The sequence below is a fragment of the Corvus hawaiiensis genome, chromosome 16 (assembly GCF_020740725.1).
Source record: "Corvus hawaiiensis isolate bCorHaw1 chromosome 16, bCorHaw1.pri.cur, whole genome shotgun sequence".
In the NCBI taxonomy this organism is placed as follows: domain Eukaryota; kingdom Metazoa; phylum Chordata; class Aves; order Passeriformes; family Corvidae; genus Corvus; species Corvus hawaiiensis.
This window is the reverse complement of record NC_063228.1, coordinates 1,135,678-1,153,633: the sequence shown is the minus strand read 5'-3', so window position 1 is coordinate 1,153,633 and position 17,956 is coordinate 1,135,678. Positions and strand designations below refer to the sequence as shown.

General features: G+C 44.5%; 1 protein-coding gene and 1 long non-coding RNA gene across 3 annotated transcripts in view; both read left to right on the top strand.

The window, feature by feature from the left end:
* The first annotated feature begins 4,211 nt into the window (after positions 1–4,211).
* On the top strand, positions 4,212–5,870 carry LOC125334000. The gene is made up of 2 exons (XR_007207045.1): positions 4,212–4,402; positions 4,990–5,870. It is a non-coding gene; the product is annotated as an uncharacterized LOC125334000 (long non-coding RNA).
* Positions 5,871–10,052: 4,182 nt separating this feature from the next.
* Positions 10,053–17,956, top strand: part of SMG1 (SMG1 nonsense mediated mRNA decay associated PI3K related kinase) — a 59,321-nt gene continuing 51,417 nt past the window's right edge. For both annotated transcript variants that reach the window (XM_048320560.1, XM_048320559.1), the window contains exon 1: positions 10,053–10,341. In XM_048320560.1, the coding sequence (XP_048176517.1) occupies positions 10,326–10,341 (16 nt within the window). In that variant the 5' untranslated portion in view covers positions 10,053–10,325. The remainder of the gene's footprint in view (positions 10,342–17,956) is intronic.

Below are 17,956 nucleotides of genomic sequence, written 5' to 3'. Positions count from 1 at the left end.
GCTATGGAGACTATCACAAACTCATTTAGCAACTCCCAGTGCCCCACGAGGAATATGTATTTCATAACTCACTCCTCAGAACAAGGAGTGCTGTTTAATTTTTGGCGTCCCACCTTCAAGTCCAGCCTGGGAATGCCAGGGACTGTCTGTGCTGAGCCCTCATGAGCTGACTCAGCACGGCTCTAAGGGCAGGGCTACACAAAGGTGTCTCCAATGGGGATGGTTTGGCAGCTGAGACAAGCATTGTGTGTGGGTGGTAGCCAAGTGCATGCCCTGGCTACTTGACATGGCTCTCCACGTCCAAACCTCTCTTATTCTCTGGGTCTTCAGCTGGCATTCTGCTGAGTTCTTAACCCAGGTGAAACCAAGAAAAAAATGCCTAACTCCAGTTGTGCATAGGAGAGGGAAACAGAACCACTCTGCTGGCCTCTGTTGCAGGGCAGGAGAGAGGGAACAGTGCAGCAGGGCTAGCAGGGTGCAGGGAAGCAGTGACAGGGAGGATCCGCAGCTTGGTTTCATCAGCTGCAAGGGCTGTCAGCCTCCTGAAGCTGCAGATGGGCTGCACCCCCCAGGGCAGCACCCGAGTTTGTGTCAGTGAAGCCGTGGCACTCCCAAAGAGCTGTGGGGAAGCTGCACTGGAGACAGCAGCAGCCCAGCAGTAGAAATGGCAGCAGCAGCCTGGAGGAACCCAGGTGTGTGTACTCAAACCATTTTGGCCAGCACAGAAGTGCAGGCTTTACTGGGAAAACCAAGACATAAGAGCAGTTATCTCTTGGGATTTACAACAGCTGCTGCACAGGAAAGCAGGCACTGCTGGGCTGAAGGGCCTGCAGCAGTGGGTTTGAGCACACCAGAGCATCTTCCTTCTGAGACACAAGGGAGAAGAATCCTTGCAAAATGGTCCAACAGGGGCTTAATACCATGGGAAGACCCTTTCTAAACTAGATGCAAGTAAGCAGGCAAAAATAAATAGGGCAGCCTATAAAATAACCAAGTCCCATGTTCAAGGTGGGAATTATAGCTCTGTGGGTCATGCTGAGATGGCAGCTGAGGCTGCAGTTCCCAGCTCCCTGCCCCGTTTCCCCACTCCGGTGCACAATCTGACATATTAGCATAATCCTCAATTCCAGTTTGCATTAATATGTCAGCCTATGCACTGCAGTACCTCAGGAGCACATGTACTGTCATTTGGTTACTGGGGCAGAAGGCCACAGCAGGGCTCTGAGATGGTGACAGTGACTCTGTTACCTTCCCTGTGTAAGGCAGAGTCCATCTGTACCCAGAAATCTGTAAGTAGCCAGACACTCTCCAAATCTCCCTGTTAGTGCTACACAGAGCCATAAATATTCAACAGGTACTAGGAACAGGTGAACCCAGCTAATAGAATATAAATATATAAATAAAATGAAGTAATTAATCAATTCAGTCATTTTACAAAAATGTACGAATTTACATATTTTACTAAGGCACGTGATTTCTAATGAAGTAGGGTTTGGGAAACCCAAAAGATTCACACATACCCTGTTACTTATGCAAATCACTCTCTATTCACTGATTTATAAAATCAATTGGCTGCACGTGAAATTGCTTTAAAGTGCTGATGTGCATCTCCCTGACATGTATTGGGCTGTTTCCATGTGCTGCACTGTGGCTGGCTCAGCACAGCCCAGAGCTGGGCTGGTGTAGGATGTGCAGCCCGAAATCCCCCTCTGCATTACGGAGCCAGCACGCCGCAGCCAACACACTCACAGGCAGCGGAGAAGGGAAAGAGGAGGGAAAGGCATTAGAAATCTACCCTGAGCAGTTCATTTCAGTGTCTCAGCAGTGATGGGCTGCTTTGGAATTTGCTTCAGTGCCATTTTTAATCTTGTGAAGTTCAAAAGGTATAGGATACATTTCACTCAGACTTTTGTTTTCAACTTGGATCCCAGATTTGAAGGAAGTTGATTATGTTGATCCAGGTAGTATCCATAGAAATGCATGTATGTACACACCACACATGGGATTGCATTCCATAGGGGTAGCTATGCCCAAACAGTTCCATGTGCAGCTCTGGTTCATGTGGCTACATTTCTCAGAGTCACTTTTTTGTCCCATCATGGGTTTTCTTCTGGGTGTTTAAAGGCTTGGCTTGTTCTTCAGCTGTGTGTTGGTGCAAGCTTACAGCCAGGATTTATGGATTTTGCGAACATGTCATTAAGGGGTTGGTGGACTGGGTCTGCATGCTTGGAGCTAAATTCCATTTATCTGGAGAGTAGGTGTTTAACTAATGGCACATCAGACATGGAATAAATGCAGGGCAGCTTCTAGTGTCAGTGTTTTACAAAAACATCTGAATGAATGAGCTGAGAGAACAAAACATCGACTGTTTTTATATTCAGTGAACAGAAATAACAAGAAAAAGCACCATGATGAAGCACTATCTTTGTGCATTAGTGATTATTGCAAGGTTAATTTTATTCATTCTGAATGATCGCCATATCTCTAAGACTGCAGAACAGTAAGTTCAAGGAACTGAAAGAACCAAATAATTGCAAACCATATGTTGAAAACAACCTAATTAATATCTCAAATAAGAATTTAAAGGAATTTATGTGAAAGAAAACAGCAAGTTTATGTAACATTTCTAGCTGAAGGAAAGGCTGATCATGTTTGTTAACAGGGCTGTAATGCTCTGTGTGCGCTGGCTGCACAAGCTGTGGGTAAGGAGGGCGGTGGTGCTACAGGGAACTGGGAAAAAGTGTAGCATAAATGTGGTCTAGGAAAACAATGAGAAAGAGAAGGAGAGAGATGTGCTCTGTTTAAAGCCTGATTGTGCTTCAGATGATGAAGCTCTCTTCTATAGCAGAATTATTAGACAACATTATGCTATGTTATGCTTCAGGATGCCAACCTGATCAAGGTCTGACTATTCTAAACATAAGGAAAAATGTAATTTCTGCCTAGAAAGCTTTAAGATATACAGCAGTTTATACAATAACATGTTTTTGTGTGAGAAATCACAAGTACTGGGGACTATGGAGTATGACAAAAAATTGAAAGAACATGTCAATAGGGCTTGATGAGATCTGCTGTCTTTCTTTTGTTTATTTCTCAGTAAAGCTTTGGAGTTTTCTCTGTAAACATGCAAAAATTGAATTAAGAGAACTTTATGAGGGCTGAAAGAAGCAAAACTTGAAGATTGGAGAAAAAGTCAGAAATGAGGTTGACTGGGAGTAATGTGGGCTCTTCATGCACAAAGCCATATGCTATTTTTTCACCCTGGCCTGGAGATGACTCAAAGCTGCTTTTGAAGGAAGCTGTGGTTTGTAAGGCTGTCGTTAGAGAAGCTGTAAATTGTAGTGCTTTATACAGGGCACTACGGGAAGATGATTTGGTGGTTACAATGCATGTGTGTTATTTGGGAAATCAGATTCTCTTTTACATGATGCTAGACAGATCTCCCACACCAAGCTTTTCATAGGCTCAAATGAATACTGAGTCCTTGCACTCAATGTATCTGGCAGTAAAAGGCAATCTATCCCCCTTTGATTCAGACTGAATTGTGTCATTATTCAGACATGGACACGGCCTTTCTCACAAAAATAACATGCAATAACAACTGCGCAGGTGAGATTTCAACCAAGTAGTGCCTGGGGCCTCAATCCCCCTGTGGAGACTTTGAAGCCTCCTGGGTTTGCTCTAGATAGTGCCAGTGACCGCTGTCACAGGGATGCCCATCCTCTGCAGCGCCCTGGTTGCAGAAGAACCAGAGAAACTGCTGTTTCTCCCTGTGTTTACTCCAGCTTTATCCACATGCCACAAGTCTATTCAACTCGATTTATTTTCTGCTGATGAGTGTTTTCCCCTCCTGTTAGCACATTATCACACAAACATCCAGAGATGTGAAAGATTTTGTGTTTTTAGCTGGTCTCTTATGAAAGCAGAGATGACATGGTCCCTTGGTCAGCAGATGAGTCATGAGTCCTCTAGGAATTACTTTTGGTCCCATTGCCAGCTTTGTGGTTGGACACCCCAACTTGTGAGTTTCCACAAAAATGATCTTCAGAAGGGCTGTGAGAAAACCTGAGTGGCACTTGAGAAATATGTGCAGAACCGACAGATAATCTGGTTGTACATCACACTTAATATTAGTCCCATGGAACACTGTCTGGGGCAGAGCACTAAACTCTCAGAGATATGGACCTGCTGCTTAAATCATTCTTTCTGGACTCATGGCTCCTCTTTTTCATGCTCTGATACTATGTTTTTTCTCATAAAGGGTGGTTATTGAGCTATCTCACGAAGTATGACTCAAGTGACATCTCTACTGATCTCATCAAAGTCTTTTCCAGAGGCTTCAAGGAAAGATGGAGAGATAAGGACTTGGTAATGTTGAGATCTGGAACACATTAAAAAACAGGTAGGAAAATAAGCCTAGAAAAAGCAATTAAAATTAGAGAAGATTAAAGGATAAATACCTTGGGGGAGTTTACTGTATGTTTCACTTGTATTTGTACCGTACCTCTTAGACCAATTTTTCTTTTCATTTTCATAGCACTCCACTATCAGCATAAGCACCAAACTGAGCTAAATTAACACGTTGGATTCATTACACCATTCAAACAAATTTCCCTGGGCTTATTATGCCTTAAAGGCTTGATACTTTCCTGGAAGCCTCTTTCAAATTACCCTTTCATCAAACATGACATAAACTTGGGTCTGTAGAGCATGAAAATTTATGTGTGAGAGCAGTTATTTTAACAGGTGGAAATTCTCAGATTCACCAGAAAGATGAAGCATCAAATACATCATTAATTTTTTAAAAGGGCTTCAGAGTATAATAGTCTTGTACTGTCGGCATCCACGGTGAGAGATAACTGCTTCTTGCTGCAACTCTGCCTTTCTCTGCAGTGCAGTACAGCGCACGCCAGCTCTGCTCCAGCTCTGTGCAGCATTTCATAATGTGCAATTGCTCCTGAGTCCCGATTCAGCTTTTCCCTCTTGCAGGATGCAGTGCTTCTTAGGCTTCTGCCCAGGCTCTCAGGAATAATGCAAGCAGCACAAATCTCCTCACAGCTGCCTGAACAGCCAGCTCTTGCAGCAACATGAACTGATGTGCAGCCACGATGCCCGGCTTGCAGGTGACAGAACATCTTGGGCAGGACGTGGGGCACGGCACTGTCTCACTGGATAGAGGAGAGGGAGCTGCTGCTCATGGAGCACCTTTCAGTCAGCGTGAGTAAAAGCACACTTGATTCTCAGCCAGCGCTGTCTACACATCAGACATTCAGCTGTTCCATGAAGTTTGATTTTTGGAGACGATTTTTTGTAACTGAGTTGTTACCATGCTGTCAATTTAACTATGTAACACACTGCAGGCAGACTATGACTTTCCTCTAAGGAGTTCTGTGTGGATTCCAAAACTCAGAAAAGGATTGCTGCAGTTCCCACTCTCCTGAAACCATCGTGGAAACTACTGCTTTGGGCTATCTCACCATTTTTACCTTGGCTGAAATTTAACAGATATAATATGACTGCTAGTATTGACAAAAAAAAAAAAACAAACAAAACTCTCCTACTATTTTGCCTTGGACTTTCAGGGCCAAAGTATTTAAAGGCCTGAAACTTTGGTTTGGGTTATGTATTTGTCAGGTCGAAGTTACTGCAACAACTACTTGTTTAGAAACCTGTCACTTAAATGGAAGTGCTTGGTTTGTACCTTATGTATGACTGTTGCTGGTAATATGTAAATGATGTCTAGGACATTTAAGGAAGCATGCTCTTAATAAACAGAAAAACATACTGTTAATAAACAGAATGTGAAGAAACAGCTTGTACACACAAACAAGGACTAATGTAGCCCACGATGCAATAAATCTATGACAGGATGATGTCTGTGACAGGAACTCAGATATTTACTCAAATACTGTACATAATGCTACTTACCTAGGAGATGTAAAATGCCTGAAAAGATGTAATAGTCATAAGGAAATGCAGGAGAGCAAAGATGCAAGTTCTAAGAAATTTAATGTCTTTTATTTGTTGCACTGTTGTAGAGGAATACTGTTCAGGAAAAGATATCCTCTAAAAGACCTTGAGGAAATGGAGCAGATGGTGGCATGTGCTATCCCACTTAAATTCAAAGTGGCTATATAAATACCCAGAAAAAATAAATAATGTTTTCCTTAGTCTTTTATGCAAAGAAAAGAAGGTAAAAGATGATTTCTGGTAACATTCAAATTGGAATTCCAAAACCTTTTTACGCTAAAATCATTTTCAACACAAAACTGGTGGTGAACTAATGATTCAATATGCAGTTATTAGGATTATTTGTACGTTGGATTTCTGTATTAATACTCCTCATAGGATAAGGAAAAATTCCAGTTTGGGATGAGACAAGGTAGGCATCAACAGGGGCTGCAGCATTTGATAGACAGTATCAGAGAGATGATGGACAGGTACGGTACAGTAGGATAGACTGCTGGGCAGTCTGGCCTCCCCAGGTCCTTGTAGCTGCCCACGTTTTTCATGAAGAGCACGGTGGGAGTCCCGGGGATCTCCTGCGCGCCGGCGGCTGTGCCTGCGCCGCCAGTACAGCGTGTTCCGGACACCCCGCGCTCCCAACGCCCGCACAGATGGGCCACACGTCACATGTGCTTTGAGGCTGCTATGCCCAGAAATTAGTCTGTGGGGCCATTCGACTGAAAATTTGGTTGGTTATTGATAGAAACTGGATTCTGCCATCAAAACAGTAGAATTGGCAGGTACAAGGAGTAACTCTTCTAAGAATCCTTTATGAATTTTAAGAGGCATCCATGTGAAATAGACTACAGGATCTTGGTGACTGGTACTTCTCTGCTCTAGTTAAATAATGTTTTGCTCCTTGGCTTCTGTCCTATTTCCACAAGAGGAAATAGCATCTCTTTCCCTCTCATGGTTGGTGATTGTTTTTCTCTCAATCTGTAGCTTTGTTATGGATCAGAGGGAGCCAAGGGCCAGGAGTGACTTGCAGTCCTCAGCACATGCTGGTTTCCCCAGACATACTGCTTAGTAAGGAAATAAATTAGCGAGGGGAAAAAGACGCAATATGGTGCTTACCACCCTATTTCAGCACATTAAATATATACAATCTGCACTCCATTCCACTAAAAATAACAGTCAGATTAATGCAGCTCTCTTTGATATATTAAATTGAGAAATCATTAGCATGAATTACAAAGCAGGAAAAGTATGGTTCATAGTGTCTGTCACTCCAGAGTTGTGTATTAAGACGGATGTGGGAAGTTTGATGGAGTGGACTGAGCATACACCCAGGAGTGAGACAGGGCACGTATCTCCACAAGTGTCATTGACTCTTTCTGAATTTTAAGGCAGATCTTTTAAGTACATATATTTCTATTTTGAGAGGGTCCAGATTTAAACGCTTTATTTTTTAGCAAGACTTAAGAATGTACAGCTCCAACTGATGTCTGTGCTGGCTACCCAGTACCCAAGTTCCAAACTTGAGGACTGAAATTTAGAAGGCAGTTTTGAAAATCCTGGCCTCAGCTTCCCTGGGCTTCTTAATGGCTAGTGTGATATCTGAATAGCCTTATCCATCTTTGGCTGATTGAAATCTGCTACTGAGAAAATGCTATAGGAATAATTAATACTCTATCACAAATCTTGATGAGCTTTAACTCATATCTGTAATACCATTCAAATTTCACAATGTAATCATCCTTGTAGAAACAAATCTAGAATATCTTTTATTTTGGCAGCTATATAAGATTTTACAGTTTTAAGGCTGTGCACAACAACAGTTTAGAAAGCTGAGCATCACTGATCCACTTTACAAATGGAGACAACTGCACTCTGAAGAGGGATCTGCAGTAGACCACACAGACTGCAGCAAATTCACCACTAGAATACAGGATTTCTGATACAAAATTTACTCCACTGAATCAGTGGTTCTTAAACTCTTGGTGTATGCAGGCAGCTGTTGGTCATAGTATCCAGGTTGCTTTCTTGCCTCCCCTTGCTAAATTAATCTGAAGCGTAGTTGAAAATACATTGCTACTATTGCCTTGTGCTTGGAGTGATTCATGCTGTTACCACTGGCATGCTACTCAGTAATGAAACAAAGAGAATCACCTGCTGCATCTGCCCCACCACTGGGGCACAGGATCTGCTTGGCTTAATTGGGAAGGGTCAGCAAATTCGCAGCAGGTATTGTTGCTATACTTACAGAAAATAATTTTGTGGCATATTGTATAATTCTGGATGTCCACCTCAATTATAAAGGATGGAAAAAAAAAAAATCTGTCATGGCTCATGGAATTGATTGGTTTTGCAAAACTAATTCACTTAAGATACACAAATGTACGTCAGTTGAAACTCAAGACTGATGGGCACGGGGTCATTCCATGAAAGTGGCATTTTATTGTGATGAAGCCTTGTGATATAATTTTTTCTTTTCTTTTTGTCCTGAAATTGATTTTAAAATCTCCATGTCTTGCAGGCATTGCTTACTGACTGCAAGCCAATAGGACTGTATCAGCAGGATGAGGGCTGCCCAGCGGAGTCCAAGGGAGGCGGCAGTATGCCATCTGTCTGAGTGAAGTCTCCAACAGAACCGTGGCATATTAGGAGGATTTCTAATATGGAAATAGGCACAGGAGAATTTCAGAAGACTCCTCAGGTCTTGCAGTGGTCTCAAGAGTCGCACATCGCAGTTAAAAAAAGATTTTGACCTCCTCACTTCTCTTTGCTGAATATCTGACCAAAGCGTTACGGTTTTTCATAACTAAGGAATATTCTGCTGTCAGGAACTGGACTTATCAAATCAGATAATGTAAGTTTTGAGGTCTTGCAGGAGAAACAAAAATATGCCAGAGACAGTGTACACACCTGTTTTGGGGAAATGTCCTTAGAATATCTACCAAATGGAGGAGACTTTTTTTCTCTCAGATTTGTCTGCCTTCCTGGTAACAGCCAGGCTTTACCCACACTGGGCACCAAATGCCCTTCCAGCAGCTGCAGAGACAGCTTTACATGGAAACGTATCCAGGCTTAGAAAGACACTATTTTGTTTTTGAAATGCATTTTAGAAGCTTCCTGTGAGGAAGACAGAGAAGCCTTAGGGGTTCAGTTAGTGTTTAATGTGAGCCTGGTCAGCTTTCTGCTGATGGCTGCTGAACATCAGACCCCCCGTCGCTCATACACGGGCGACGTGTCCTAGTGGGGAGAAGCGTGGGGATGGGGTCTGACCCATTCGGAGGGACACAGCTCCCTGCAAGCTCCAGCGAGGCGTGGGGCAGCACAGACCCGTGCAGAGGGACCTGGCAGCAGGGCAGAGCTCCCCCCTCCAGCCCCGCTCAGGTCCTGTCAGCCCCGGCTCCTCGCGGGGCTCAAGGGCCTCAGGCTCCCCTCAGGCCGCGGGGTCTGGGATCCTCTGCTCCCCTCACCGCTGGGGACTGGGAGCCGCCTCCTCCCGCCACGTCCCGGGCACGCCGGGGCTCCTCAGGGTGCCCTCGGGGCCCGAGACACCCTTATCCTCAGGATGGAACGACACAGTCTTAAGCTCTGCCCAGGGAATGTTTAGGTTGGGTATTAGGAAGACGTTCACATGAAGGATTAGGCATTGAAATGGGCAGCTCAGGGAGGTGGTGGAGTCACCGTCCCCGGAGATGTTTAAGGACAGACTGGACGTGGCACTCGGTGCCATGGTACAGTTGACGTGGTGATGTTCGGACAGAGGTTGGACTCGATGATCTCAGAGGTCTTTTCCAACCTCAGTGATTCCGTGATCCCTTCACGCTGGTGGCGTTGGGATGCCCCGGCTGCCCTCCCTCGCAGCTGAGAGGCTGTCACCGACGCACCGCAGGGCCTGAAACCCCTCTCACCGCCCAGGGCAGTGCCAGCGCCAGCCACCCGCTCCCGGGGCAGGCGCGGGAGCAGAGCAGCGGGGACCCCCGGGCCGGGATCCCGTCCGGCGGCCCCGAGGGCGGAGCTGCCGCCCCCGCGCCCCGTGCCCGCCCTCCCGGCGTGCCCCGCGGAGGGGCGGGCGGCTCATGTCCGCCATCCCGGCGTGCTGCGCGCCCGGGCAGCAGCCGGAGCAGCCGCGGCGGCCGCGTCCCCTCCCTGCGCTGTGAGACAGCAGCACCGCCTGCGGAGCGCGAGTGAGGAGCCGCCGCCCGCGCCTCTTCCCCCGCGTCCTCCTGCTCCTCCGCCGCTCCTCCGCCCTGTCCCGCGCCGCTGCCCGGCCGGCCATGCCGTCTCGGGCAAGGTAATGAGCCGCAGAGCCCCGGGGTCTCGGCTGAGCGGCACCGGCAGCAGGCAGCACTACCACCCGCGGGGCTGGAATGACTGGCAACCCAGGTGGGCAGGGCTGGGGCCGGGGGCGCGGGGTCGGGGCTGCGAGAGCGGGGCTGGGCGGCTCGGCCGGGCCCCACCGCCGGGCCTGGGGGAGCGGGGCGGCGGCGGAGCCACTTCCTGGCGGCCGGGCCTAGCGCGGGAGGGCGGGCGGGCCCAGCGGCGGGACGGGGCCGCGGCTGCCGGCGGCGGGAGGCGGGACGGGGACGGGTCTGCCAGCGCTCGGCGCGGTGGGAGCGCGCCGTCCTCCCCCGGAGCCCCCGCTCCGTGGCCTGTAGCGTGTGCGGCCGGTGGCCGGTGTGTGGCTGCGGGCAGCGCGTCCCTCCCTGCCGGCCGTGGGGTGGGCCGGGGGCTGCGGTGGCGGGGGAGCGGGGGTGGGCTCGGGTCCCGTATTTTCAGCCTGTTTTTGGGCTGGAACGCAGCCAGGAAAGCACTGAGGCTGCAGGAGTACTCGTAGTCTTTTGACTACTTTTTTTTTGAGGGTTGGCAACGTACTACATGGGTTTATTTTGTTTTGTTTTTTTAATCTGGGGAGAATAGTTGATCTGTATAAGCTCTCGCCCTAGCCTACTTAAAATGTGTTGTAAGGCTTTAGGTGTGTTTACACCTGGCACTTTTAAGTAAAATTCGAAGCCTGTTTGCTTCTTTAGTTAGATATAGAGTGTGTTTCAGGGCTTAATTATTTCTAATGTATGTCGTGCCAATGTATTTGCTCTACTGCTCAGCCTTGCTGTTTTAAGAGTCAAAATTGTAATGTAGAAATAGTGAGTAAATTTGGTGTTTCTTATTTTTTTTAAACATGTGGATTTGAGGGGTTTTTTTAGTGTTTTTGAAAGTTTAACACAACACGGGATTCTACTTATAGAGTTTCCAGTAGAGAACAGAGTGGCATGTGACAGATGATGGTTCTAGTCTCATGCAGTTTGGACTAGAAAAATTGGGTGGATGTGAAGGTAGACCCTAAGAAACACAAATGTCTGTTCAGCATTTACTGTGAAAGAAGTTTTCCTTTTGCTTGAACAGCTAGCAACACAGCCTCTAGGGCCAGTGCTAGAGGCTGTTCAATTCTTAATGGTGTGTGGGGCATGGTTATTTAAATTCTAATTTCTTCTGCAATTGATATACTTGGTCAATTTACTATCTTTTCCTCACTTAAGAGCTTATGAACCTCATTGGTGACATTTTCTTAGAGCATCTAGATTTCTTTGGGAGAGCATTAAGAAGACTGGTCTCTTACTCCTTACTGACTACTTTGCTTCAGATTTTTGGGCTGCAGTCTGTAATTCTGGGCCCCAACTCTTGACCTTTTCACCTGGAAGAAATTGGATTTGTCTTTGCAGTGAATGATTTCTATAAATGCATTCTGGTTGGAGATATGAATTTTTCCTGAGTTCTGTACAGTATAAATATATCTTATGAGGGTTAGGAAGCTGATTTTACCCCATGTAGTATTGCCTGCAATAGTCTCTGTAGTGTTAGGGGTGACAGTAAGAGTGTAGCTGCAGAAATGCTTTCCCTGGTGATGAGGCTGGTTTAAGAAGTTACCTCCACATGTGTTCCCTGTGCTGTAGTCTGGTGCCTCCTTAGCTCTCAAGTGCAGCTGCTGTAATCTGGGCTGCTAAAATAATTATCCATAAAGCCCCAGCAGAACCAAAGCTCTGAGAGCATCAGAGAAAGTGTGGCAGCCTAACGGAGCCTCAGCATGCACGGGGACTTGTTCTGTTTCCATCACACTGTGTGATCAAGAGCTTCTGCTAAAAGAGAGCCAGCACCTCTACACCTATTCTGTCACTTTTCAGAATTTAACTTTATCCTTTCCTTTAAATATTACTTTTTTTAATGATGGGGGGCGGGGGGATACCAGGAATCAGAAGTGTTCACACAGTCCCAAACATAGCACATTTTCATCTATGTGCAATACTCAATTTTTTTACATCTCAAAAAGACTGGTGATGCAAAACCTGAGTCTACACAACAAATTTAAGGACAGTGCAGAGATTAAATCAGTCTTCGTTGATTTGGTGTTAACTAATTTTTAAAAATGATTCACATGCATGGTTGAAAGATCTGTTATGTAAAACTGACAGTCTGTGTTTCTTTCATAATTTGAAATATGATCTTGGACAAACCCCACAACACAAACATACCCACATATTCTTTCCTTCCCTTTTCTGCTGACTGTTTGTTTCGTTTACTTCAGGTGATGTTGCTGGTAAATGCTGTCTTGCAGGGCGTGGAAGAGGTGAAGGACGTGACCAAAGTAGTGAAAGCTGTAGTAATTGTAGTTGTTTCAAGTTCCTAAAGGCAAAAAAAGGAACTGCTCATCAGATGGGTGTATCATCAGATGGATTGTGTTTTTAAACGCACATTTTTGTGTGTGTAAAAATGACTAGATTCATTTGCATTAGTAGGTCCAGATTCCTCTCAGTTTTTAGTAATGCTAATCAGCATTGGGGCCTGTGGTAAAAACAGTGTGAAACTGAAAGTTGGAGCGCAGATTGTTTTTTTAGGGAAAAGTAGTTTTTAATTGAAATTAGAAATTTTTTGTGTGTGTGTGTGAATGCAGTCATACATCAGGTGCACGTGGACTGGTTTTCCAACAATGTATGTACAGATAGAGCTGTCTTTGTGTTACAGAGGAAGAAGTTGTCCTGATATATAGGGGCGTATTAGTTTGTGCTCTGCTGTGTACCAGACTCAATAGCAACACAAAAACTTTGTAGATAGATGTTGGATGTGTGTGACAGAGAACAGTGAAGGGTTTTTTGAGAAGGCTTGATAAGATCTTGTTCCCCCTCCTAACCTTTGCATCTGTGTAGACACTTGCTTCTTTCTTTTCTTGTTGTTTAACAGATCTCACTGCATTTTCCCTGTTACAGCTTTTGGGGCAAAAAATAAAATCATTTCAGTGTGCAGGCCTTGTGTGTGAGCAGAGTTAATTTGTTAGAGTCCTAAGGGCTGATTGTGTACTGAAACAAGCAGTACTGCCCTTTGGGAGGAAATGCAGGAGTGTGAGTGCAGGGTAGCAGGTTAGCAAGTGCAGGGTGCACCATGACATTCTTAGGTGAAAGCGTGAAAAGGAAGATAAGATTTTAATTAACAGGACGTCTCTGTCTCTCCTCTCGTAAATGTAGGTTAGCAGGGGAGGATGTGAAAAAGTGTAAAACAAGATCTTTCACATCTGAGCAAATTTCCAAAAGTGTCCTATTAGGTTTTAGAACTGAAATCATGAAAATGGTGTGTGTGCTTCTACAATGTAAATCAGTGTTACGAGTTCCTAATTTCTGTTAGCATGGTGCTTGCCAAACCAAGTTACTGCCTGGTCCTCGTGGGTCTAGACTTGATGAGAAAAGACAGTAAAATATGGTCTCCTTCCGGGTAGCTTGTGGCCTAAGCAGGAGAACATCCTGGCTGGAAGTTTGTAACCGAGGACAAGTACCCTGTCTTTAATTACAGACAGGTTTGGAGATATTGGCAGGGAGAAAAGAAACCCATAGACTAAATGGCCCAGGAAAGTGCTGTTCAGAACAGTGTTTTCACGTGGCTGTGAAGGGCAGAGGCATGTCTTTTACAAAAAGCAAGCACTCACTGTGGAAATTGTCTGATCATAATTCTGGGTCCACGCAGTGAGTGACAAACAGGTGATAGTAGTGGGTGCTGTGTAGGAGGAAAGTTGAGCCAGAGACTCTGTTTCTTCTGTGCTTGCATGTACAACAAGGTACCTGTAAAACGTTTGTTAGAAATAGGCTGAAACCTTAGTTTGCACAGGTGAGGGATCAGAAGGTTGGGAACACAGGTGTTTGAGGATGTTGCTGTGATTATCTAAGAATGGGTGTAGAGTCATGTAGGATGAAAGGGGGTAAGACTCTCTTCAGGGGTAGTTGAGAGAGAGGAGAGAGCAAAGACTGAGATAGGGAGGGAGAGAGAAAAGTAGTGATGTTGAAGGCAGCTTAAAGAATGAGATGCAGGATCAGTTGAGGTGCCATTGTGAAAACATCAATGGAAACCTTGAGAAGAGATTCAATGGAGATTCAGCATGTGGGAGATGCTGAACAGGAATGGGTTCAGTTCTGGACTTGCAGCCATAATTCCTTTCACATCTGTGTTAAATATGCTGATACAGTTGGGAAGGTGTGAGATCAAAGAGGTTTTCTGGTTTTTGGTAAAATGGAGGAGCTGAAATTTGTAATGTAAAAACCTTTGTTTTTAATGTGAAGACAGGAGAATGAGATGTGAGAAAGATGAAAGAAGATGAAAGTGTGTCAGTGGGAAGGAAAAGAAACTTGGAGTGCAGATAGTTTTCCATGCAAGAACAGCCATACTAAATCAGACCAAGGATTTAACTAGCATAATATCCTGTACCCCAAAATGTCTACTGGAATGTACCTATGGAAAAGGAAGAGGATGTGTGTATGTGGTACCTTTCCCTGACATTCCCTTCTGATGCCCATTGTGTAACAGAATGAAGTTGGTGAGCTACTGTCTAAGAAGGGAGTGATGCAGAATCAAGAGGTGATTTGAAATGCGACTGTGATGGCAGGTTGATGTCCAGCAGTGGAAATTGCAGAATTGCAGTAGGAAAATGGTTAATTAGTTATTTCATGAGTAGAAAATATGGCCAGTTGTATTCTCTCTACACAGGAGTAGAAGCAGAAGTAGGCTTTGGGGTGGGCTCAGCCAGGCTCTGGCTTGGCAGGGTGGACCAAAGTGATGAAAAGTCCATGGCAAAAGGAGGCTCTGCATGCCAGTGGCAGAGCAGTCAGAAACTTGGTGGGGAGCTGTTGAGTGGATACAGTGACTCTTCTAAGTTTTAAATATTTTACTGATAAAGAATTTAAGTAATGAAGAATTTATCTGCATTACAGCAAATAAACTTGTCAAATAGAGCAAATAAGCAAGTAAAATCAACTGACTTGAACAATAATAGAGCTCACACAGTAGAGTTGTCTCAGACGAAATCTTTCACGTAGGTCCCCTACTTGGAAATAAAATCAAATAGAACAATTAAGTCATTTTTGTCTCCAAATAATGTCCATACGTCAGGGTTGTTCTGAAAAAGCTACACATAACAGTGTATACCAGATTGTAGCAAGTTTCTTGGATAAAAATTCTTAAGGTTTCCGTATAACTGTAGGAACAATATATTTTTGATTGATCTGTTTTCCTTTTTTTCCTTGGTAAAGATTTTCTTTTTTAAACTAGTTGCTCTCAGCCATGCTCTCTTCAGTGAGACAAATTGGCAAGTCAAATCATACTGCTACTTTTGATGGAACGAGATAATAGACTTATTTTTGAAAAGTCTTAAGTTTCCTTTTCTATGCCAATGGAAAAAAAATAAGCAGCCTTTTTGCAGAGGGAGGGCACACTAGTGGCCATTTCTGCTTATTTAGGTGGGTGAACTATTTTCTTTTTCTGATGGACAAAGGCAGGTTTAAAATCACCCTGCAGAAAACTGAATGGAGTCTCTTTTGTTTAAATGATACTGCTAAAATAGTGTCTGCAGCCAGCTGGTGGTGATGGGTGATCTTCCACCAGAACCAGACACAGATGAAAACACTCACGTGAGCTCTTAAAGTACTTTGCTTAGTCTCCATCAGTGAACTTTTCAGGTGGAAGTAAAACAGTATAGTCTCTCATGAAGTGCCAGATAAGCTTTGGAAGCTACAGTATAAGGTAATCGCAGTCATGTTCATCCTTGCGATTTTCCATTTCAACTTTGTTTAATATAACATTTGTATTTTTATTTTTGCTTATCTGTTGCTAACAGTGTACACTGAGACTCTATTAATATATGATGTTTGTTAGGTCTGTGGCAATGTCAGTGTATGTAACTTAGATTTGTTGTTACATAGGATAATGCTGAGGTCTGTTGTGTAACTTGCATCTGCTTGGTGCAGTGCAATTTAAGTGGAAATACCCATATGTGAGCAGGAACAGTGCCCTCCTGAAATGCAGGTGTGAGCTGAGGTAGCCAGCAGTACTGTTCTGCCCATTGCCTGGTGGAATGGCTGGAGTGAGGTGGGAAAAGTAACTACTTTGGCAAGTATCTGAACACGGAGTGCCTGCCTTTGAGACCTGAGGGGCTGTCTTTCAAAATCATAACCACATTCCCGACATGAAAAATGGTATCTTTCAGAAATGGATTTGGAAATTCAGTGTCTCTGCCTGTGCATGCAGTGTGCACAGCAGTGCCCTGTGTCACCCTGGTGTCTGGGTTCCTGGGTCAGGGAGCACAGGGGCAGGTGACAGGTACTGGGGTCACAGCTCCAGGAGGAGCTTGAGGAGCCCATGCCACAAGTTCCCAGAGCCGTGTTGCAGGAGCCTACAGTACAGCTCTGGAGTTCCCTTCTCACCTGAGAAGTGCTGTGTGTCACTGGGCAGCTGGAAATGCACAGGTCCATCAGGTCCCGGGCTCTTCCTCTGCTGTGAATCTCCTTGCAAGCTCCTTCCCGTTTGAAATGCTCTTTCCAAGCAATAAGGATCATAGCAGTCAGTTGGGTCACCGAATATCAGCATCTTTCTGGGATGTTTTTTTTCTCTGCCTCATAAAGATAGCCAGGAGTTTCTATCCTATCTAAGCCACACGTTTATTATAGCGGGAACAATGTTTTCAGTGGACATCATTGTCTCCTAAATTGATATACAGGAGAACAATTACGTATTTTTTACTAAAATTGGACTCACCTTTTATTTGGTGATAAAGTGTAGCCCTTCAGTTGATTGGGATGTGCAGAGCAGTGTTAAAAATTGTACATTTAATCAGTTTTTCTTCAGATGTAGGAATTTCAGCCTTAATGGTTGACAATTGGAAATGATTCAGTTTACAGTGCATTGCTGTAAAAAAAGCAATGCCCTTTGGGAAGGTAAACGTAAGAAGCCATCAGTACTTAAATTTGCCAACTGAAAATTTGTCAGCCTGTTTCATTGAAAGGCTGAAGTAACTGCTCAAAGTGAACTGGGAGGTTTTAGGGCAGAGAGAAGATCTGGGGTCTCTGTATCTGTCTGGAAATTTGCACATGGTTTGGGCACATTTAAATTTCATACTGTGTGAAGATACAGTGCAGAACTTCTTGTTCATCATAGCTTAGGTGAATGATGATGGCCCAATTGTATAAAGACTTTTACAATCCTAGTTAACTGTCATTAATAAAGACTTTTACTAAGGCTTTGCCTCTAGAGTAGCATAGCCTATTTTATAAATAGTCCGAGCAAGTGCCCAACAAAGCAGTAGATGTGGTGGCACAGTGAGTACTGAATGAGGAAAAGTGTCTTACTGTGTATGTCTAAAATTGAACTTGCTTACAGTGCAAAAGGGAATAATACCTGCCAAGCAAATCTGATATCAACTTGCACTGTGAGAACAGGGCAAAAGTACAATTTTCTTCTTGTTCCAAATTGATAATATAATGTCTTTTAACATTCTCAGGAGAACAAAATGCATGTCTTTTAATTCCAGTTGGTTTTGCAAGTATCAGTGCTCATGGTATTCCTCTTCCAGCTGTACTGAGGCCAAGCTGTGTTGGACAGTAGCAAGCCTTTAGAACTGCTTAAGTAACAACTGCTTATCAAAAAGTTTACCTGTGTTTTTCCCTTTTGGCCTTGAGATGTATCTGACTCCCTT